Source organism: Thalia democratica, chromosome 1, assembly GCF_965202585.1.
Source record: "Thalia democratica chromosome 1, ktThaDemo2.hap1.1, whole genome shotgun sequence".
In the NCBI taxonomy this organism is placed as follows: Eukaryota; Metazoa; Chordata; class Thaliacea; order Salpida; family Salpidae; genus Thalia; species Thalia democratica.
This window is the reverse complement of record NC_139165.1, coordinates 44601555-44627331: the sequence shown is the minus strand read 5'-3', so window position 1 is coordinate 44627331 and position 25777 is coordinate 44601555. Positions and strand designations below refer to the sequence as shown.

At 25.5% G+C, this 25777-nt stretch overlaps 1 protein-coding gene across 2 annotated transcripts; it reads left to right on the top strand.

Annotated features, from left to right (window-relative positions):
• The first annotated feature begins 14212 nt into the window (after positions 1-14212).
• LOC145844385 (uncharacterized) lies at positions 14213-16234 on the top strand. Of its 2 annotated transcripts, none has more exons than XM_082951793.1 (4): positions 14213-14309; positions 14387-14495; positions 14704-14824; positions 15604-16234. In XM_082951793.1, the coding sequence occupies exons 2-4, from the start codon at positions 14389-14391 to the stop codon at positions 15640-15642; spliced, it is 267 nt and encodes an 88-aa protein (XP_082807919.1). In that variant the 5' UTR covers positions 14213-14309; positions 14387-14388; the 3' UTR covers positions 15643-16234. The 2 variants fall into 2 exon arrangements, with proteins under 2 accessions (XP_082807919.1, XP_082807911.1); XM_082951785.1 differs by having other exon boundaries at positions 15545-16234.
• The last annotated feature ends 9543 nt before the right edge of the window (positions 16235-25777 follow it).

Below are 25777 nucleotides of genomic sequence, written 5' to 3'. Positions count from 1 at the left end.
ATATTCTAGTTAAAAAACAAAATGTATTTCAACAAATCAAGAGTAACAGACGAATACATTTTTTGTATAAGAATTTTAGGTACATTGTATTTGATAAGTATTTATTGAAGAGCATTGTAAATATATCTTTCAGAAATACTTTTGCATACCTTTTTAAAACTAAAATTTAACTTAATGAGCAAGTAAACTATTTTATGTCACAATTATGACCATAAAGCCAAAACAAAAACAATAGCAAACAAAAAAAAAACATGGTAAAAATAAAACAATTAAATTAATTACAGATTATAATGACTTAACAAGTTCGATTTATAAAACTAATTGTTGTTTACACGAGCTAGAAAAGTATTGAATAAAAAATCTTGAACATATTGTCTATATAAATTTCCAGACTAAATAAAAGTTTAAAATTTGCCATCATCGTAATGTTTTGATAATTCAAGATTGTTTGATAAACGTTCACCAATTGCGAAAACACTTTTCTTGGGCATATTAGTGCCAACAAGTTTCTTATTTCTTATTGTATGCGTTGGTCTCAATTAAATGGAACGTTTTGGTCTTTCTACCAATAAATACGCTTCCACAGTGACATGTAGATTTACAGATAGCGTTGCTTGTTCATGATCGGGAATAAAGTATTTGTAAAGTCTGTTCATAAGTTTTCTAGTTATATTGAAAAAAAAGCATCAGGGAAATTTTCTCATATTTACAATTAATAGTGACTTTTGATTTTATGTCTAAGAACTTAGCATCTTTTTATAGAAGGCGAATTATCAAAAAAACTTAAGGTTTTTGGTCGTTAATGAAACGGTTTGTTCAACTTTAAAATGTTGTTGTTAATTGTCTTTGTTACAGTATCTGAAAGGTTGCCTAGCGAGCAACAAAATTTTTAATATATGTTATCTCATCTGTTAATAATACTTTTAACAGGTTTTAAATACTCGGAAAACCAAACAAAAAACTAGTCCAACTTTTTGAGATACCGTGAAAAAAGTTTGCAAAGCAATGCGTTAGCAAATAATTTTTTATCTTCTATGATCAGATGTAACAGCAAAATTCGATGTACACTTTAAAGAGACATTAGATAAAGCTATAAACTTTTAATTTAACTTTTAATCCTAAACTTTTAATTTAAGTTTTAAACTTGGAAAATTACCAAACAGCTCTTTCAAATTTTACAAAAAAACACCATTGTCGATACAAAAATATCATAGGTTTAACCGATGTAGTTCATCAGTTTTTTCAATGGTCATGAGCAAATTTGATACAAAGTAGAAAACAAATATGTTTGAACTGTATAAAATATTTATGTATTTACTTATTTGACTATGCCAAAAGTTTATACAATCATATGCACGACAGTAGTTATACAACTTTTGACAAAATGTTTTACACACTTTTAACTTTTTATTATTTTTTAAATAATTAAACTTCATAAACATGTTTTAGTTACTGTTTCACATACAGATGGTACAATAAACTGGTGCTCAGGGGCAACTGTACATGTTATTACAAAAAATAATTTTAAGAAATAACTTTAATTTATGTAGTAATCAATTTCAATTATTCAGAAAAAATGTTTAGCTTAATTACAAAAACATCTGTATAAATATAATTTAAAATTCAAACCAGTTGCGGTCCATTAATATAGAAACATAAAATTCATGAAAAGGATTTTTAATAAAATAATTCTAGATTTATACTTTTCGAAGAAAAATCTTCACAAGCTACGGTTCAGTCTAAGTACATACAAACTAAGTAAAGAAATTAATTAAACCTCTAAAATAATTAAGTTTTATTTTAATTTAAGTTTTTTGAGTACTTTTTTTAAGTTTAAATGCCCTAATAAAAAAACAATATTGTACCAGCAATGTAATAATTTAAAACCTGTTTTTGTTTATTTTACGTTTTATTATAACTATAAAGTATTATAATGATTAACATTAGATATTTTTTCAGACATCCAACAAAGTCTTCTATACTAAATATCAAATCTTTTAACTTTGACAGCTATGTTTTTATATCAAATTATTAAAATTTTAGTGCGTACTCTTAACGTAAAACTACAAAAACTCGAACTTTTATCAAAAGTTTTATATAGTAAATTTCTTGCTTGATTTTCTTAAATGACAGTAAAGCTGTACACAAAGATATGTAAAATTTTAGTACACTTAATAATTGAAAGAAATTAATATTAAAGTTACCTTAGTTTTTTTTTGTTTTGTATGAAGTATGTATATTTTCACATTATTTATGTTCAACGAAATTTAAGTATAAGTACTACAATATAAGATTATTTTTTTATTTTTATTAGTTAAAAAAAAAGTTTATTTTAAAGATAGATATATTTTTATTTCGTTTGATTAAAAGATATTTTATTAATTCAAAGATAGAACAGGTAGAATGATAAGTGATGAGCTCAAAACTCACTTGCTTGAAGTTCAGAAAACTTTTATTGTTGCAGAGAGGAGAGTGAGTTCTTAGTTTTTTACCTTAGAAAAAACTTGTTTGAATGCAGCATTTTAATTTGCATATATTTTATTTTTGTTAATACAGTACACTATCAAAAAAATAATTATATACCAATCTTCATCCTTCTCTTTTAAATTATTCTTAAATAAACCATTGAATGTACTGCAAGGGGTGCGAGAACAAATTAAAATATTTTAGGAGTGTGGGGTATTAAAATTTTTGGGAACCACTGCTTTAAAAGATATTATATACTTCTTGTTAAGCTTTAGTATTTAGTTGCTTTATGTTGAACTTTTATTAAGCTTGTTTTATTATAAAATTTTCTTAGTTTCCTATCACAAAGTATTTTTTATTATAAGTTACGTACAAAAAAAAACTTTTACGAAAATTAAATATTTATTTGTTTACTCTATCTCAGGTTCCAATTCAAGGTTTTTTCTTTTGTGATACATAACAGTTATATAAGAATAACTAAGCAAGTGTTTTTGTTTCATAGGTATTTGTATCCGCTTGAAGCGCTGTTATAGTACTTAATTTTAACTTTTTAATTTAAACCTTTAGTTTTCGATTTTTAATAAAAAGTTGTTTTCCATTATAACTAATTTACTTCATGGGGAAAGTATCAATAAACATATTTTATTAAAATAGTTACTGTAAAGTTATAAAACTTACTATAGATTAATTATAAGAATTTTGTGGTGAATTCTAGTTATTTGTAGTTTTAAAACAACATTTTATTTAAAATAAAGCTTTCTATACAGAATAAAAAAAAAAAACTAACATTTTTTCACCAGTTTTAAAACAATAGTAAGTTTCCGATTTCTAAAAAAAGAACTTTTTCATAAGACTTTTATAAACAGCATTTTATATAAATATTAATAGTCTAAACTACTTGGAAATTTTTACATAATCTTAGTTAAATCTTACCAAAGATAAAATATTAAAAAAAATTATATTTTAAAACTCGACGGGGGGTTTTTACCACAAGCTCACGTTATTTTTTCAACGTAAAATACGTTTTAAGTCTTACAATGATTAATTAGTACACTATTTAGTGACTGTAAATATATGTTTGTTGTTATATTTAACAAATAATAATCTTACTTTTCAGACTTTACAAAGCTAGAACTATTTGATAAATGTTTAATGTTCTATGTTTAAATAAAATTTTTGTTTACTTATAAGGTATTTAAAGTTAACAAAAATATATATTCGAAAGTTTTTCGCTACTGCGTTACATCAAGTTAGAGTTTTTATTTTGAGTGATAGATACAAAAAACTAAGAACACATGTTTCGACTTACAACTTTTAAAATTTTTAAAAATTTTTACAGGAAATTCTGTAACATTCTGCAAGACTAGTTAAACTAGTCGTTAAACTACATTTATTTAAAATAGTTTTTATTGTCAATACTTGAAATTAAAATTCAGACAAACTTATTTATACATTATATAAAATAACTTTTATAAACGAACTTGAATTGGTTTGTTATACTTCTTGAAAATATTTTTTTAATACACTTTACTATTCTAATAAAAAAAATACAACTAAAACTTTCTACTTTTATTGTTAATTAAGTTAAAAATTACTTTGCTTTTATTAGCTTAAAAAAACATTACAATTACAAATGGAAATTAATTTCAAATAACTTCTTGTATAAATGTTAGTGCTAAAATAAGTTTTACACAAAATAATAAGTTACTAAAATTAAAACGAACAGTTTTTTCTAGTTACTCTAGAACTAAATAGTCATCATAAAATTTTTAACAACTTGACTATGACCAAAAAAAAAATCCGTTAAACAACTAAATAAATAAAAATGAAAAACTGTGTATGATTCTGTTCATTTATTATAAATGTATTTATTACAACAAATATTGTTTTTGTGTTAACAAAATTATAAAAATATTGAGTCTATTTGTACAACACTATTTTACAATTATACATATTGTATATAATTGGTGTTAGACAAAAGTCTAAAATTATTAAATATCAAAAAAAACATTTTTAAAATTTTTACAGGAACTTCAACTTAAATCAAAACTTTATGGTTAAAGAAATTTTGTCTTACATTCAACTTTTCATAATACTATTTTGATGTAGAATTTTTTTGTTAAAAACGATTTTCATTAGTTTTTATTAAATCATATAAACACATACGAAATATCAACTTAAATTTTGTAGAACAAAAAAGTTAGAAAACTAAAATATGTTTTAGCTGTTGGTCTTTACTTCAGAAAAGCTAGTGTAAAATGTATGCTAAAGTTTAAAAATGTAGATGAGCATTTCCATAATCTGAAGTAGGTAAGCAGAATGACGTTTCTGAGGAAGGGTTCAACTGGTTTCAGCCAAATTGCTACCCATCTTAATACAAGCAATTAAACATTGCATTAAAGATGGCAAATTACAAGCTCAAACGGTACAACGAAACCGCGCAGGCTTGAAGCGGCGTAGTAAAGTATTTGCCCGCATTAAAAACTTGTACTCTGTCGAAACAGATGTCACAAACTTGAACTGCACTTTCGCTCGTCGCTCAGAATTCAGGATTTTTTTTCTCATATAATTGCTGCGTTAACTAGAATTCAAGTTTATTATAGAAACATTATGACATTTCGAGGTCGATTTAGCTTGCAAGTTTGAGCATGGACATAGGCAATTACGCTTACATCGCAAAAAATGCTGATTTTAGATGCTTTTAGATGCTGAACTTTAAATTTCAAATATGAATTAACATAATTGCGAAATAAATAATGACAGGAACGTTCATTGTTTGCAATTCCAATAGTCTTATGTAAATGGTAAACTGCCGTTTTGCGTCGTTAGCGACAAAAATAAACTGGTATATTGCAAATTACGACAAAATAAAGTTAAAATTTTCACGTTTTCTGCATCAGATGAGCTTAATGAATTTATTTTTAAATGCGTAAAATTATAAATTGGTAGCTTACTTTCTCTTAGTAAATTTTTTAGAGTTATTTTGTAACAATTTAACCTTAACTTATTATTATGTTTGAGAATCTAAACCGAAACTGAATACTTCTAACTTCCACTCTTAAAAAAATATTTTCAGTTATATGTTAGTATCTTAAGAATACTTAAATATAATAAGATATTAAAACTTCCTTGTATAAAACTTAAATTTCGAAATGATCTTAGTTTTGTTTGATTACTATGCCCAAAAGTTATATTAAAATCATTATCAAAAAAAGTATAGTAGTGCAAGTTTTAGGTAATATGAACCAAAATTTATAATTTATTCTTAAACATAGAAAACAAATGAAAACATTGTAATGACAAATAAACGGAAAAAAACTATAGGGCATATGTACCTAAACAAAAGTGTATGCACTATCATAAATAAAAATTACCATGTAATACACTACAGACAATAGAGATGTACATTAAAAATTTTCTAATAGCCAGTTACAAAGTTCATAACCCAAAGCTACAACCCTTTAACAATAGACAAAGTACTAGAAGTATTAGCGTTCTGAAAAAGTACTTATTATTTTTAGAGAAAAGGCGTTGCTTAAAATTTTACCAATGATTAAAAGAGAAAAACTAAACAATTTTCTGATATATTTTACTGATAAATGTTTTAATTGACTCAGAATTTATAAGCTTTATTAGAAATTGTTCAATTTCCTTTAAATGAAACTGTATCAGCTCGGAGATTAATACACAAGTTAATTAAACGATAAATAATTGATTTGTGCTAAATGCATACTATACATTAATAAACTAATATATAAATCATTGTTGCAATTATATTTTAATGTAAAAAAAAAATGTAAGTAGTAATGCAAGAAGCATGTGACTCAATTAGTTATAAACTAGTATAAAAAATAAGAGTTTTCGAATATATTAGTACTTTAAAACAAAGTAGTTTTAAAAAAAGTATACATTTTTTTAGATTTTATTTTGTATACTTCAACTTGTAAATATGTTTTATTCTTTTTTATCAGTTATGTTATGTTTCTTTTGACGTATTTATCAAAGTGTTTTATTAAAAAAAACATTAACATTGAAAAGTAAGAGTTTTTCTTTTAATACGACAAATTATACTGTCTACTTAACTTTATTTAAACCGTACTTTAAAATAAATTAGTTTAAACAATTTATTTAATAACAGACAACATTTAAACTAGAGTTTACATCACTGTCTTTAGTGAAATAAGTTTATTGACAATTGCTTTTCCTTTTTCTCGTGTAGTTTTTCATTTTATCAATTGTTAGTAAATTTTTCTTAACAATTCCGAGAATGATTACACATTTAACCATTATATATATTACAAAGCATCTCGACGGCTTTTTAAGATTTAAAAAATCATGTTCGAGTTGCTCACACTTTGTTTTTAATCGTGTCATCAAATCACTAAAATTTATATACAAAAATTATAACTGTCAAGCCAAACACGTATTCTGTTATGTTATTTAACAACCACTGTAAAAATTAAGCGTAAGGCTTATTCAAAATTTATAACGGTTTTTTGAAAAAGTGTTTTGTTTTGCAATGTAATTGTGACGTACAATAATCACGATCGTGTTTGTGTTAGGTCAATGTAAAACTGCCTCCGTGTAATCTGAAGAATCAAACCTTTGTGTTTGTTATTGAAAATGCGGTGTTTAAAATCTTGTATTATAATTAAGTTATAATTTTTCTTTATTTGTACTATGTACTAATATATATTTCTAACGTATGAATTTAACAGTTCTTTTTTCGTTTTTGTATTTTATTTTAAAGTTGTTTATCTACTTAAAGTGTTGCAAGTTTAGACTTATTCGATGTACCAATATAATCTAATCTATTAATACACACTACTTTTCGTATCTTTATATATTTCAATAGTTATTAATAAAAAAATATTAATAACATTTGCTTAATTTTATATCTTCCTCAAGGCACAACCTTCTAAAAATAGTAGTTTTAATAAAAGTCTGCATTAAAAAGAATGCATTTTACTTCTAAGTAATAAGTTATTGGTAATTGATGAGTTATAGATAGTACTAAAATGGTAGTATTTCTTTCAACTGCTGTTAGATTTTGACATGCGACAACTTCGTAGATCTAACTGATAAGGCAACCTTTCAAAAACAATCGCTTCGTAGCCTTTTTTCTTGTGGCTTTTTATCATAACATAATTGGATGAATGATAGCTTAGCAGAGATTATGTACAAATATATTTTGGTTTTTGCTAATTCGTCAAGTTCAAAGCACCATCACTACCATTACGTTATCTCTAATTATAGCAGCCAGCAAAATACACCGAGAGTTACGTCAAAGGTCTTAGGGTTGTAATTGATCGGTTTTGAAAACACTTGTCGCCCACAATAACTTTTCATTGTTTCAGTCACCCCTCTTAATTGTAAGTCGACCGCGAATGCGATTACCCGTTGTCAGGGTCGAAACAATTCACGGTGGCTGACGGACGCGCGGAAGAGGTTTTGAACTTTGAAGTCGACATGTTTGTGTTTCGATCGCGGCAGGCAAAACAAACGCTTGCGCACTTGAGCGTCACGGATTACACTACTTTTTGTTACATTTAGCGATTGAAAACGTTCGAAAATTGAAAAGTAGCCGCATTCCGCAGGCAGGTGGTGGTTAAAACTTCCACCCGAGAATTGAGCGTCGTGTTGTGCTAAAAGCTGAAAGTTGTGTAAATAGTTCCTTTCGGAGAAAACTGAAACTTTTTTGACTGTTTTGTGTGTTTTTCCTCGGATTAACGGTAAGCCTGTGATTAATCACTCCGAAATGGGATGTCCCCCCATGTCGCTCCCGAATCATCATAAAGAGGTTTAATTTGAGCGTCCCGTAATTTGTGGGTGCAGCCTCGGTTGTTATGGTAACTGAACTTACAGTCACCTTTTGCCCCCATCGTTGCACCTCTAATTTAAACGTCATCGCGCAAGAAGTTCTGCTAATATCTTTTATATTTGTTGCTAGTGATCGGATTATGAGTTTTTGTAACACTCTCACGATATTTAGCGAGTCTTGTTGTCACGCTTTTATTAATAGTAGCAAAGTAATCTCACCAAGTATATATTAATCTATATATATATAATATTGTTAGAAAAGTTTTTTTTTTGTGTTTAAGTTTTTGTTTAACTTATAACTAAGCATAATTCATACCTGATGGCTTTTTTATCAGTATTAAATCTTAATTATATAAAATAAACATGTTATCAAATTTAGAAAACATAGCAAAGTAAAGCTTCCACGGAGGTTAATTAAAGTTTAATAATAGTTTAGATTTGTGTAAAACTAAATTTACTGTAAACGGAAGAAATTAAGAAATTGATTTTCATTAATAGCAAGACAGACTTTTTTTTTTCAAAACTTGAAGTGATAAACTGAATTTTTCAAAAAGGTAATAAGTTTAAAAAATTATAGACTTAAAAATCTTAAATATAATCGCTAACTTTTCGTTATTACAAGAATATAATACTTATAAACGTAAAAAAGCTTTTAAAACAAGTTATTTGTGCCATATATTTATTCCAACAACTTTTACTACTTTTTTCAACAACAATTACAGTGTATTTAATTTTTCATAGATCAAGCTTTCTAGGACTAGTTAAGTTTAGTTTTACTACAAATTAAGATAAGAAACTAATACAAAATACATATAGTTCTTTTGACTATTAATTAGAATATAAAAACTAGATCGATTTTCATTAAAACTTAATGTTATGTAAAAATAAAAAAATTCATAGTTTGATCAAGATTTCAACAACTAGTACACTTAATAAAACATTTCAAATGTATTTTAAAAGCCTTTCGTACAGAGACTATTACCTAATATAGTTTAAAAATACTTAAATAACTTAATTATTTATCATCTTGCTGTCAAAATATACATTTTTAAATGTAGTAAACTATATATAGAAATCAAATTAAACTAGTATTTAACAAATTATTATTTCCTGACATTTATATGACATGCAGAATTATACGTACGTGAACGTTTAATAAAGCTTTGTGCTGTTAATGGTCGTTCTCAAGTATGTCAAAACATTATCAACCTCATAAGCTTCTAGTTTTAATTTTAAACACTCTATAAACTAATATTAAGCACTTGCGAAATCACTTAATAAAAACGTAACAAGCAAAGAATTTAATAAGGTGTTTTTGACCATAGAAAAACTTAAGGTAATTGAAAAAGCTAATAGGTTTACGTGGTGCATAGAGTCATTTAAATATATTTTAAATTTTATACTTTTACAGCTTTATAAGGTTTTTAAAGTATTTAAGCACTCCTAAACATGATGCAAATCTTACATTCAAAAACTTCTTTTATTATTTTGATGTAGAATATTTTTAGTAAAATTTTTAAAATTTATTTTTTAAATTACATATATAGCTGCGAAATAGAAGTATATGACTAATCTAAATATTTTAATAATTTTTTTAAGCTGCTAATGAGACGTAAAAATTATTTTTACTAATAAAATAAATATGTCTACCTCGTAATAAATAATGACTTCAACAAACGTTTAACACGGCAATAAACATTTACACTGTTTTTTTGATGGTTTAGAAGCGTTTTAAATGTAACTTACTCAAAAACAAGCTGTAAAAACCATTGCGGCAACTAACTGCCATTAAGAAAACCAAACGTTTAACACGGCAGTTAAAGCTCGAAACATTTCAGTTTAATACACTAAGTAATCCATCTTTAAAAACATAAAATTGAGTATACACTTCCGTTTGAAAACGCTTCTAGTAAAAGCTGAGCAGCAACAGTTTGTGCAATTGGAACGACCTCAAAGCGAAAGGTTACCTAATTAAATAATTAGTCAGATAAGATTGCAACCACAACTTTATTGTTTCAACTGTTAACCTATTAGCTTGTACGGAAGCCTGCGGTTTAGGATCAGAAAATTTCTATTTCACGCATTAAAAAATTGAGGCCAGTATAAAAGAATACGTAATCTATCCGGTGTGAGAAATCGGTGTATTACGATGGGCGGCCGTGTTTAACATCATGACCTAATGATTAAATGAGAACTTGCGAGAAACAGCGCCTTCAAAACAAAATCGCCTCATCCCATTGTGCGAGAGGCGGTTATCTATTATGACATCATAATCGGCGATTTGCACCTCGGAGAAAGTGAGCGCTGCTTTGAAACTAGATAAATTTTGCTTTGTTGCACTGAGTTATATTGGATACTTCGGACTATGATGGCGTCCGGTTGTGTCAAATTGAAACGGTCAAGTTCAAAACGTTGCCATGGTAACGAACATGAGGAATGGCATGTAGTAACAGTTTAAATCTTGTTACCAACGTCAGTAGTGTCAAAAGCCTTTGTGCACTTTTGGAAGCCGACACATCACTTCAAAGGCTACCTAACAAATGAGCGAAGGCAGATCATTTTTTGCTAGAGCTATTTTGATGGAGGAGAAAATAATCAATTTTCCAGCGAAAGTCCTTTGTTATTTCACCTTATTATTTTTGGTGATATCATTAATCCATACGACTTTCGATATTAAATTTACCATGTCAGCGTCGTCAGCCTAAAAATACAAATGTCGCTACGTTTTTATTTATAGACTTTTCGAGCAACGTTTAACCTTCTAAATTTTTAACTAGTCATGTCGCAGACTGCTTGAAAGTAAATTTGCGGAATATTTTGGTTTTGTCGTGGTTTTTAATAAAACGTGATTATGCAATTTTACATTTAATACCATGTTTATAATTGTTGTTGTAAAAAAGTATTAAGTAGTCAAAATTTACAGATAAAAAGCTAACTTTAACTTAGATTTAGTCTCAAACAGTGAACAACCATTTGAAACTAAACTTTAAAACGAATTACATAACATCAAACAAACACTTACTGTATGAATTTTCTTTAAGAATGATTTAAAGAGGTAAACTGTTGAAAACTTTTGAGTTTGAAATATTACCATTACAGAATTAACAGTAAGACTAAAATAAAAAGTTATTTTATCGAGAGTAGAATGTATTTGCATATTTTCTTATCAAGAACACTTTTAAATTTTAGTTTAATCAGTTTCAAAATAAAAATTCGCCATATTAAACTGTTTTAGTTTTGTTTATTTTTAAGATTTAAAAAAATGTTAAAATACGTATTATATTATAAGTGTTTAATAAAACTAAGTTTAGAAAAAAAATACCGAAAAATTTAGCTACTGTTATAATGTATCAAAAACTTACTATATAAATTAATAAAAGGTTTTAAAAAATATTGTTTTAATTATAATTGTCGAATATAAATTAAAATTTTCAATGAGCTAAACACTAGTTAAGTATAATTTCTACTAATAAATTTTTTTCGTAGCAAAAAATCTAAAACCTGTTTCACCTTAACAATTTATTAATATTTGTTTGATATAGATAAATAAAAAACTAAGTTTTGCTTATAAGAACTATTTATTAGTATTTGTGTTTATATTTTTCAACATAATGTATATCTTTTAATCTATAGACAGTTGGATCACTAAATTTTTTGTCTTTATTTTTATGTTAACCAGTTAAAATCAAAATTTTTCTACTTTTTGTACACTTGTTCTTATAATGTTTTTTTAAAAAATAACCCCTTATAAACCCTTTTTTATCTACATAACATCAAAAATCCTGGAATTTTTTTTGTAAGTATTTTTTTTTAGTTTATATTCGGCAGAAAATTAGTCTAATTAGTTCTTTTAGTAACTAAAACTTAACAAGTCATTTTTAAACAGTTTGACCAAATATGTTAATAAAACAATATAAGGGTCAAAGTAACTTATCAAAACAGTATAATAACAAAAAAACCTAGTTTACAAACTTATTTGTTATCACATGTAAAACATGTTTTCTTTTTTCTTGAAAAATAGTTTTCAAAAAATATAAATTGTTTTGTATTATTAAATTTATACCATTATCATGGTTATATACGTATCATTAATTTAAAGAATTATTTTCAAGATTAAAAATTGTATGTGGTACTTAAAAGTTAAAATTATAAACATGTTTGTAACAAAGTTTGAAAAATAGAAGATGTTTTTTAATACTAAAAAAAGTACATTTCTACAAGAACTTTTTTTTTTGTTACTTTAAAAAAATTAAAAAACTACTTGTGTTTACTTAATTAGAATCCATAATAGTTTAGTGATAGGAGTTAGAGGTAAACATTTTAAGTAAAGCTTTTATTTTATCGAAGTTGTTTAGCAGCGAAATTTTAATGCTATTTAAGAAGAGAAAATAAATCACTTTCAAATAGGTTACTACTAATTCATTTTCAGCAGCTGTTTATTTTTTAAGTTTAAAAAGTTTTTTAATTATATAGTACTTATTAATTTGTAGCTGTTCGTAGATATATACCACAATAAAATATTTTTCCATATACAGTTAAAATAATTTGAGAAAGATATATAACTGTAATTAAATTAAAACTACATATAAGCGTAAAATAATAAATTTGTATATCAAATGAAAAGCTTTTATTTTTTATTCAAAAGTTGTGGAGTACAATAAAACAAAATTTCAAAAGTACTATCATAAAAGACATTTGTTTTAAAACAGAAGACATAAAGTCAAAATTTAATTAAAAGTCAACAAAGTTATCGGTTTATAACTAATAGTCATACTTAAAAGCCAACCAATACAATACCTTATTGTAAAAATATTGATAAATTGACTATAAAGTTTTTCAGATATTTTGTATTTTTGTCTGGAAATTTATTTTTCTTAACTAAGTTATTACAATTTGTACTACACAAAATTAAAAAAATTTTTTTTTAGCAAATAAGTTTAAATTTACAAAATTTTATAAAAAAATTTACACTGAAGCACATACATTTTTTTTTTCATATGTTTATCGCTAATTATGAAGTTTTTAATAATAACATATTAAAAATTATCAGTTAAGTAAGCTAGTGAAATATAGTTATGTTATTTATTTTAATTCTAAAACTTTTTTTAGCTTATTTTATTTTAGCCTATAACTTATTTTACTTTTCTACTTTTTGTTGTTTATTTATAAGTCAAAGTTTTATTAGTTGAAGGAAAATTTCAGTTTGTTTGTTTGTTTTTATTTTTTCTACTGAATGTGTTTGTAATTAGTTTGTTTTTTAGCTAAAAGAAAAAATAAAAAAGAATAGATATAAAAAATTCCGTAAGTTTTTAATTAACTTTTTAAAGTTACTGAATTTTAAGTCTATGTTGTACAGTATGGCTACTTCTAAAGTGTTAATTATTTTAAATAAATTTATAAGTTAGTAAAAACTTAGTCGTTATTATACTGATAAAATATAAAATTACTTTTATGTCTATGTTGTGTTGATAGTTGTTTTAGTTTATTCAACCTTTTAGTTTAAAAAATAAAACAAGTTTTGCTTTAACAAGTACATAATAAGTTTATTAACAGTAGCTTCAAGCAGTTCAAGTTTACTGTTATTATAAAAAAAAAATTAAAAAACCAATAAATTTTATTTTCTAATAAACAAAGTACAACTTAAAACGTTAAAAGTTTTTAAAAAATTATAATATCCATTTCTCTAAATATCGTTGAAGTTCAAGTACAGCAACTGAACATTTAGATCAAATTTTTTCGTCGATTTTTTCCTTCCGTTTCTTTTTTTAGTCGTTGTTCGTTTTTTCGGTGAAGCGGTATAAAAGGAATGCTTCTGTATTTCGATGTATTAAACTTATATTAAGCTTTAAGCTGAACTAAGCTTGTATTCAAAAACTTTATTAAGCTTAAGAAAAATTTTTATTTTAATGTACAATTCTTTTTTTTCAGCTAAATAAATTACGAACATTGCCTAGTGTCTAAAACAGACTCTTGAAAAAAAAACAAGAAACAAAAGTACAATTAATCGCAACAACTAAACAAAAGTAAGTTCAACATCACAGTTTTATTCTATGGTAATCGTATCGTAAAGTTATTGATTAAACAACGTATCTGTCTACAGACATGAAAATTACTGCAGTTTTGTTGATCAGCATCTTGTTTGTGTTTGCATCTGCCAAACCAACTTCCAGAAGAATCGACTTACCACAACACCTTCCTACGCACCGCAGGTTTGATTTTTTGTTTGTGAAAACATTCAGTTGTTTATTAATGTATAGAAGTTTATTTTTTGATTAGTCTATTTTGATCTATAATTTTTCTCGCTTGCATTAAAACTAAAAGTAGAATTTGAAAGTCAAAAAATGATTGTATCAACAAGCAGAATATTGATTTTGTTTTTAATAACCAATTCAACTAATTGAATTAATAACTGTTTAGGACTTCAATCAGAAAAAGAACTGCTGCCGAATCATTTATAACTAAAATTTTAGCTATAAGTTTACACAAAAAAAATATGATGAGGAGAGTTCAAAAAGTGCTTGCACAAACACAAAACAAGGTAGATTTAATTTGCATGAACATTTTTTTTGTTTAATAAATTGATTATTTGCATTTCAAAATTGTTTAAGCATGAATAATGACTTAGTTTACTTATTTTTTAAGCAGTTTAAATGTTAATATAGACAACAAAAACGCTATATCAACATCTTTTTTAACATGATAGTTTGTCTTATTTTTAAATTCAAAACTGTTTATTAAAAAAAAATTTTAACACTACACAACTAATACATAACTAACTACAAAGTTTTTTGAACGTTTATTATAAAAAATAAACACTGTCAACATAAAAAAGAAACGATACAAAAACTTAGTTAAGCTTGATACGTCTAAGTAAAAGTTGTTTTTTTAATTTTATTATATTCATATATTTTGTAAAAAATATAATGAAATATAAAATTTCAAGTTTTTATGCTTTTGTAATATATAAATGGTGACATAAAAGTGGTGTAAAAAGTAAAAACGTTGTTATGAACTTTGTCAAATTTGTTTTTTTAAATCTAATAATTGGTAAATTTTTTCAACATTAAAACCGTTTTACCATTTCAATTTTTAAAAAATACACTATTTTCAAATTTTATTTTCATCTTAAAACGGACATAAAAACAAACTAGAGTTAATAATAACAACTAAAACAAACAAAGACAAAGTCACTAATGTTTTTCTTTTTTTTTGCTCCTTTTTGGTGGTGTTGCTGACTTGCATGGTGGTGGATAAACAGAAGACACTGGCGAAGTGCAGGACTCTGAAGCTTATTTTCAAGTTTAAAATTGATTGCAGAGCGCTGAGAAGATGAAGTCCAGGTTCTACCGCATCTAACAACTTCTAACAAAGAAATAGTTCCAAAATCTCGGCAACCTTGTTGATATTTTCTGTATTGTCCGAGCGTTTTCCTATTTTAATCGAACTTTGTTCTGTAAGAAAACTGCACCTTTTTGGAAATGTTTAAAAGTTTTACTGATAAAGTTCTTATCAGAAGTTTAATGACGATATTTTTTTTCACTTTTTTGAAATGTCAAAATCAAAATTTTAAAACAGTCTTTAGCCCTTATAAACAGAGTTTTCGCAAAAAGGAGTTTTTAACTCTTACTAGAACACTATATTTTGTACATTATTTATGAACTTTTACTCAAGTTTTACATATTCTCAAAAATATTATTGCAATTTAGCCTGACTTCACTCCGACAGTCAGTTTTTTACGCTTTTTTTACACTAATCAATTAAACAGACCTATCCGTTGCAATGTAAATTTGCAGGATCGAGACACCAACTATTAACCATGAATCATTTATATTTATTTCTCGATTAAATTTTTAACCAAAGCAAAACGCACACATATTAGCATTTGTTTCTTTATTTCTATTTCAAGCAAACGCCTCATTCGATGTTAATAAATTTTGTTGATAGCATACGAACATCTTGTTTATATTGATTGAACTATTTATAAAACGTAAAATTCTCCTGTTTTATTTCTAGTTATTTATTTTTTGAATTTGATTTATGTTTTTTTATTTGTTTTATTTTTATCACTGTGCATGTCATAATGATTCCAAGTAAGCATCCTACTAAAAATTTTAGTCACGAATAAACCTGTAAAAGTCCATGAAACTATCGTGTCAATTGAAAATTTATTAATGTACTAAAACACGTATATGCAAAATACATAAAAATCTATAAGTTTTCAACTACAAACAAAAGTTTTTTTTTAATAATTTGACATTATGTTATTTACTAACATAATTAAAATAAGTACATTTATAGTTTTTTTAATTGCACCTGACAGTCTTAGTACGTATTAGATCTAAAAACGAAAAGTGCTTAGTAATTAATTTTAAGTAAACACAAATGTGCACTTTAAATTTCTAACAGATAGAATATTATTCATTACTTGAAAACTAAAAGTTTCAAGAAATAAAAAACAAGTGTTTATCATAAAAGTCTTACAATTTTTTATTTTTAGTTTGCTTATTGATCATAAAGTATAGATTGAGTATCTAAGTTTTTGTAAATTGAGAAAAAAAAAGCAATTCAATTTCTTGTTTAATTCTATTTTGTTACCAAAGAAAACTTGTTAAAATTTAAGAGATTTATAAGAGTATATGTAGCTCAAGTCGATACCTACTTCTTAATCCTTTTAAACTTAGGTCGATAATATGAGGAAAAAGGTTGTTTGCACATAAATGTATTTTACAAAATTAAATGAACAAACACATGGTTCTAGGGCTGCTACTTTGACAAAAAAATCACATCACAGTCTTTTACTTAATTAACAAAAACTTTATTCAATGCATTTGCTTTATAAAATTATTTTTTTAAGTCTTTTTGCATTAGGTTTTAAACTTGTTGTATAAGCAACAGTTTTGTAATTAGTAAAAAAGATATAATACTTATATAAGGTACACTTAAGAAACAATTAATTGTTATGTTTAAGAATTTCAAAGGTTTTCTTAGTTAAAATTACTTTAAGTTTAGCGGCAATACAGAGTATCAATGTTAAAAGTTAGTGTAAACATAAAGTTTTGCAACTTTAGTCTTTATTTTTTTAATTAACAGACAATCTATTTTTACTTAAAATTTAACTAAACAAAATTACATTATATATACTAAATGTTTGTTTTCTAAAAATTTATATCTATGTACTTTTCTATATTTCTTTTACTTAAAAATATTAGCTAAGTATATAACATACAAACTATTACAAACTTATATTTGGCCTAATAAATTACAAATAATCCTACTAAAATAAGCAGAAAAATAAAATTAGTTTACGTAAGTTATTTGAAGTTAAATAAATTATCAATTCTGAAATATATAGTTCCAGATTTTTAGTAGTTTGTTTTCATCTTTTTGAATGCTTAGTTTAAACAAACTGCTAAAGAAGAAAAAAAATTGTAAGTTTTAATGAAGTAGTAAAATATTTATAACTTAACCATTTTAAATTGAAATGTCGATATTGAGAGTTTGAGAACTAATAAATGAAATATTTAATTTTAAAACAAAGGAATTAATAAAAAAGGTTGCCTTATTACTTCTTTTAAGAAGTAAAACTGTAAACGTTTTAATTTAAAAGTATTTTTAAGTTTTCAACTTATGTATAAATTATTTCAATCTAATAATCAATAAAAAGTTTTACATACAGCAAAGTTGTAAACTATAAATAAGGCATGTATGAATTTTTTAGGTACAATTAAGTACTAGACAAATAATGTTTTTGATAATAATCTATTAAACTTTTATCTAAAATGAATTTTGGATTACAGTTGTGCTTAAAAAATAATAGCAGTTAGTTTTCTTGATTAAAGCTCCTATTTTTGGTTTTCAAGCATATAATGTTAGTTAATTTTCGTCACCATTTTTTTAACTGGGTCTAAACTTTAATAACTATTTACAACAATTTTAACTTTATTTAAAAACTTAACTTCGTTTTTAAATTTTAACAGTTTTAATAGAAACAACTTTGATTTATTCGAACTAACACATTTCAATAGCTTTACTTATTAAAACTTTTTACTTGAGCTTTTTTATAAAATGTTTAGCTTTTTTTATTAAGAAGATTCTTATAAATTTTATCCCGACGTTCAATCTTCGGCTATGAAAATTACAAAACAATTATAGGCATTTGCATGTTTTGCAACATAATAAGTTATATTTTGATTTGTATATGAGATGTTTAAGCTTCAAGATCAAACTGTTTTAATTTTATGCGTTTGAAACAATTTGAAATTCAAATTTATCTATTACGTTACTTTTCGACCTTTTAATTTTTAAAAACAAGAACACTGTTGATTTTTTACTTGAATAATATTAAATAGGTGCATTCATAAAAAATTGTAAAATAGCTTTAAACTAGCTCTTTTCTTTTTTTTTCCTTCGAATTTGGTAATTACCAAACTTAAACAGGCTAAGCGATATCAGTGACCTTATGATTTGCTACTTTAACTTATTTGACCTGGTCTACAAAATATGTAAGTAGTATTTTTAACATGTCTTTTTTAAACTTGTAAATGTTTATAAATAGTTTTTTGAGTATGTAAATATTATAGTACAACCTAAAGAATAGCTTTTGATAGTCCTTTTCAATTCAATGTTAAATTTATAAATCTAAAACGCTTTTTGTTTAATAACTTTAAACAAGACATACTTATCAAAATAATTAATTAATTAATTTTACAATGATTAAAATGTCTTGTCATTTAATGTTTTTTAGTGTTTTTATTTTATTTACATGTTTCGATCGTTTTCTGAATATGTTTACGAATTTTAAAAGCTTAAATTTTCAGTTTTGTTTATGTTGTAACACAAAAAAATGATTTGTATGAAAATCAATACTATTTACTGCTTTTTATTACATTAGTTATGTTACTTAAAAGGTTTCTGAATATTAAAAAATTAAAAAGTTGTTTTATATATTGATTATTAATATTAAACTTTTCAAAAAAAATAAATCAACATAGTGCTAAAATACACCAACTGTTAAAAAACTTAGTATGTAGATTAGCTTTAAGTAAAACAAATGAAAAATAGACTGAGTTTACAATAAATATTTTCTAAAGCTTTATCAAGACTTGTGCACATAAGTCTAAAAAATACCAAGTTGTCATGAAGATATTTGGCAGTCAAAATATGTATCTACTACTGAAAAGGTAATTTTTCATTACTTAAAAATTAGATATATATATATATAATTTATAGTAATAAAACAAATATTACAAAGGTTTGACGGGGTGCTTCAATTTAGCAAAATGACCATCTGAGTTATCTTCTATACTATCAACTCCAATCGAATCAAGTTTCCATCCAATCAGTTGTATTTAATTATTTTACTAATAAACAATTTCAATACAACTTAAAAATATTTTAAACAGTATTAAGGTAAATAAACATAGTGAGCTTCTAATAGTAAGCTTATCAACAAACAAGTAACTTTTATTTTGTTTATTTAAAGCAGGGTTTCCCAATCTCATTCACTAAATCGCCCCCTTTTTAGAAGTTTGAAAAAAGATCCCCCCCATGATTTTATACAGTAATTTTCCATTTGAGTACGCACTTTTGAGCCAAAAAAGTTTGAAATATTATTTAGGCTGGTATTTCTTAGGCACGCTTTTAAGGCTGTGTTCAAAGTAATCTATAGGGCTTGAGAAAACAATTTGCAGTTATTTTTATATAAGCTTGGTAGAGTGTTTTAAAATACTTAGTTTTTAAAAAGCCTTATGAATTCTGTAATCAATTCTGTTCAAATACGAAATGTTTTTAAACTTGTGAACCCTTTAGGTTAGTGGTGGACAACTTTTTTAGTCAGCAGGTCATATTTGTTAAAAAATCCTTTATCGTGTCGACTTGTTAAAAAAATGTACTTGCGGGCTGTGTTATTTAAAAAACTAGTATATAAGAAATTTAAAAAAACTCGAGCAAAAATATAATAAAATGATCTAGTGTAATTGTGATCTAGGAAGTCCTATTGTGAACTTAAAACCAGTTTGAAAGCGTATTTCAAAATATAAAGTATCAAAAAACTGATTTTTTTTTGTTTTGCACAAGTAGTTTTCAAGTAACTTAGCGGGCCGAAATTTGACTGGATACGGACCGTACGTTACCCATCTGAAATCTTAACTGAAACCTGAAATTATAATAATCTCTGATATAACTAATTTTGGACTTTTAGCAGTTAATGCTAGGTAACTTATTCAAGCCGCACAATACAATTAAATTATTGTGATTACAAATACTTGTAATGATATCATCAGGGTCAAATATTCAACAGCAAGCTACAGTTAGTAAAATAGCCAGCTAAAAAGTAAAAATTTTACGACTGCCCAAAATTTTAAAATTTCCCCTCCCCCCCTTTCGCCCTTCTATTCGTTATTGCCCTCCGACTTACTAAAATCTACCCCAGGGGGGCGGTACCGCCCACTTTGGGAAACCCTTATTTAAAGTAAGGCTGGAATCGGTGCAATAGATGAGCTAATGCTATCTGGTTTAATCTTACTTTTATTCTTTTATAACCTTTATTTACAATAAATCATAAACTGTTCCTTTACATTTAAAACTAGTTAAAATTTTATTTACATAAATTTTTCTAAATAAACATTTATCTCTTTTATTTTCAGAACTAGCTAAGTAAAATATAGTACTTCTAAAACATTTAAACACCATACTAAATGTTCTCGTAAGTAAGAATAAAATTATATATCTAACTTTGTAAAATAAACTTGAAGACTTAATTTTTTTTCAGTGCTATCTTGGACCTATTGTATATCGAATTTTACTTCGAAACTGTTTTTATGACGATGAAAATTTAATTCAGAGTTTCCCAAAGTGGGCGATATATTCCCCTGGGGGCGATTTTAGTAAGTGGGGGGGAAAATTTTAGTAAAGGGCCGAAAGGAAGGGGGGCGATAACTTGTAAGGGGGCGAATGGAGAGCGATTTTATAATTTTGGGCAGTCATAAAGTTTTTACTTTCTATATTGTTATTTTACTAATTTTAGCTTGCCACTAAATATTTGACCCTGTGGTAAAACTTTAACAAAAAAAAAGTCTATTTTGTTTACGTAGAGAATAGATTTCATTCCGAACATGTAGATAAGAATGTATAGTTTTTCAGAAAACGTTGAGATGAGAAAACAAAACAGTGAAAAATCTCAAACATGTTCAAGCAATCTACACAAAGTATTGAAGATGGACAAGTAACTTCTTATTATCTGCTCACATAGTTGCTAAACAAGGACTGTCTCACACCATTGGGAAAAAAAACGTTTATTTCTGTCTTAAAATCTGTTTTGGAAAAGATCTTTCATCATAAAAACACTAGTAATGTTTTACAACCTATTCCTTTATCAACAACACTGTGAAAAGACATACAGATAAAATGTCAGAATATGTTGAACAAAAATTAGTTCGAATGATGTGCATTAATTTTTTCGATGCAGGTTGACTTAGTCCAAATAAATGTCTTTTTCTTGTTTAATAGTTGATGATAAAACATACGAAGAACTAGCGTACTCCCAACTAATGGAAACGCATAGCACAGGAAGGTTTGTGTTTTAAAAATTTAAAAATATTTTAAAGTAAATAAAATACCTTCAAAACATCTAGGAATTTCAACAGATGTGCTCCGTCTATAATAGGAAAGTATTGTGAATTAATCACATATTACAAAGAGTTAAACCCTGATATATTTACTTTTCATTGCGATATACATCGCAAACATTTAGTTGCAAAAAATTTGAGCGTCCGTTTAAATTACTTATTATATTTTGTGATAAAAGCTGTCAACAAAATAAAAAGGCATGCTTTACAAAGTCGTTTGTTTAAATAGCTGTGCAATGACAATAATGAGGTTTTTGATAAGTTTATAATGTATACAAAAGTAAAATGGTTATCAAAAGGAAACTGTTTAGAAAGTTTTTGGCTGTTTTTTATTCTTTTATTTTCAGAAAAGGATAAGGTATTGGCAAACAATCTTGTTAAAAGAAAAATAGACATTGCTTACATGTCAAACTTAACAACATGTTAAGATCAACAATCTGAATAAAACTTTACAAGGTAAGAACTTAAATTTTGTAAAAGTCAAAGGTAAGATAAACAGTTTCAGAAACCAACTTGAACTGTATGGAAAATATTTCAAAAATAGTCAGTTTTCACAATTTGCAAGTTTGAAAAACTTCAAATATGTGATGGTGAACTAGAAGTATTTTCATCTCATCTGGAACAGCTTAAATGTAATATTGATAAACTGTTTACTGACGTTTTTCAATTAAACGTCCCGAAGTGGATTATGGATCCCTTCGAAGCATATCTTTTTGAAGTAAACGTTGACTTACAGAAAGTTTCTCAGACTTACAATCTGACCTTGAACTTAAAGTAAATTTTTCCAAAGAACGATATGAAAGCTTTTGGACTCAAAAAAATAAGGCGAAAGTATCCAATCATTTGGGAGGAAGTTAAATTGTTGTTTATAACTTTTCCTTCTAGCTATGTTGTTGGAAAAGCTTTCAGATCAATATCTTGAGCAAAAATATAATCTAGATATTTGTAAAGGAGGTGACTTGAGGCTTTATTTGACTGATTTGCAGACATTATTTTCTGTAAGGTCTTCAATTTTAGTTGTTTTTATAAAAGATTTCTTATTTTAGCTGTTTTGTATTGTATTTAAATAGTGTTTTATAACAAAAATTTTATCAAGTTATTTATTCTTCAATAGGTTTGCTTAATGCCTAATGAATATTAATTACGGTAGACTTACTCTTGAGTTCGCACTTTTTACCCAAAAAAAGTGTAAATTTTTAATTTCTTGAATTTAACTTGAATAAAGTATATAACTAAATAAGTATTAATAAAACAAACATTTTATTATTCTTATCAGCTTATATAGACCGATCTTTTTAATGAAAGTTTATTTTATATTTTAGTGGATTTTAAGTTTATTCATAACATTATTGAATTATAACATATTGAAACTTGCCATTTTGTAAAAAAATATTAATGCATTTTTGAGTTCGCACTTTTTGATTTTGTTCAAAGTGCAAATTCAAGCGGAAGTCTACTGTATTTATTAAGTGGTTTATGTTTTAAAGATTCACTTAAAAGATTCTTAAAGTCAGTTTTATTTTCTAACTTGATTTATTATTGTTAAAAAATCTGTTTATTAACGAAATTTAAACTATTAGTACAACTGTTTTATGTTTGATCTTAATTCAAAATATTTCTACAATTAAAATGTGTTGTTTTTTTTAATATTTCAACCCTAGTTTTTAATTTTTCACTGTTTTCCTCTGTTAAATTATTATAGGTTGATAGCTAAAAAACAAAATAATTTTTGAACAGAGTTAAATAATCCATCGAAAAGACTGCTACGGTTACAAAACAAAATTTTAATCTAACAATTTTTTCTAATTGATTACTTTCTGTTCACAAAATTAGCATTAAAACCTTTAATTTTTTTTTATTTTAAATAAAGAAAACAAAATGTTGTTAGGATCAAAGTTTAGTTTTTTAAAGGTTGTTCCAAGTCAAATACTGTTTCATGGTATTCTACTCCGAAACATAAAACAAAATTTTTTAATTTTACCACCAACTTGCTTATAATATCTTTTAACATTGAAATTATTAATTTTTCTGCATTAACAGAAGCTATTGATAAAAAAATTTATCATGTGAGATAATCAAGCAGTCGGTCAAATTTCCTTTAACTAGATCAGTAATGATGTTTTAAAATTTATTTCATTATGTGTATAATAAGCTGTTCATTCGTTTGTAGTTTTTTAATCTATGGTAAAGTAATTTTAGATTATGCCTATTTATAAAAAATATAAGTTATTTCTAAATTCGTTATATAAGAGATTATTACAATGTCAGGTATCAGTTAAGATTTTAGATGGGTAACGTACGGTCTAGATCCAGTCAAATTTTGGTCCGCTAAGTAACTTGAAAACTACTTGTGCAAAACAAAGAAAATTTTGTTTTTTATACTTAATTCTTTGAAATACGCTGAAAACTTGGTTTTAAGTTCACAATAGTACTTCCTAGATCACAATCATAGAAATACAATTTATTAAAATTTGCTCGAGTTTTTTAATTTTCTTATATGTTAGTTTTTTTTTAAGTTATGCAGCCCGCAAGTACATTTTTTTAACAAGTCAACACTGAGAAGGATTTTTTAGTAAAAACGACTTGCTGATTACAAAATTTGTCCACAACTAACCTAAAGGTTTCATTAGTTTCAAACAATTCATATTTAAACAGAATTGATTACAGATTACAAAAGCTTTTTAATATTTAAGTATTTTAATAGAATTTACTGGGCTTATAACAAAACAACTGTAAATTATTTTTTAAAGCTCTGTAAATTACTTTGAACACAGCCCAAAAGTGCGTGCAAAGAAGTTCCGGACTAAATTAATTTTTGAATACAACCTTTTTGGCTAAAAAGTGCTTACTCAAGAAGAAAAAAAAAACTATAAAACTAGGAGGTCGATATTTTTTCAAATTTCTGAAAAGGGGGCGATTTAGTAAATGAGTTTGGGAAACCTTGGTTTAAGCTCATTCAGTAAAGTTTTTTGTCTTAAAGAGTGGCAACCCTGATGTACTAAATGAGCTTGATTTAGCTTGTATAATATCTATTAAAGATGACCTTACCAATTTATTATAAAACTAATATTTCATAGTTCCAATATCAAATAACTACGAATGATAAAAGCATAAAACTAAAATATAGAATGAAGGCGAGTAGTTATATTAATTTAAAACGTAAGTTTAAAAAAAAAACTTTTAATTAAATAAAAACTTAAAACATATTGTAAGTATGACAAAAGTTTTGTTTAATCTAAAGTCTAAATTATTAACAAATATCAAATCTCATAGTCAAATATACTTTTTAGTGTACACTTACTTTTGTATCAATCTTATCCTTTTTTTAAGACTTTTTTATATTATAAAATTGTCTATTATTTAAAACTCTAAATGCTTTGCTAAATAACATATTTGACTACTTTATTAGAAAAATGTACAAATTTTTAACACCAAAGTAGTTAATCTGAAGAAGAAACTAGTAAGAACCAGAAAAAAAATCGTTTATTTAAATAACTTATTTACTTTTTTTTTTTTGATACTAAAGAGCAATTTTCAAGTTATAACTAACTGTTATAAAAAGACTTCTAAGTACTTGTAGTTTATTTAATAAAAGAAATAAATACTAATTAAACTTGAAAAAGTTTTAACAATATTTAACATGAATAAAATATGCTCAAACTTATTTACTGACTTTTTTATATTAAAAAATAAGCCTCAAATTATATTTTTTCCAATGGTAAACGTTTTGTGGGCGAAAGCAATTTTGTTACATTATGTTTGCCTTTTTTGTATATTAACAATTAAGAAATGGAAGATAAGCAAGATATGGTATACTATAAAATTATATTTGTAACTTTGTATTTAAGAAACTTTCTAAAATATCT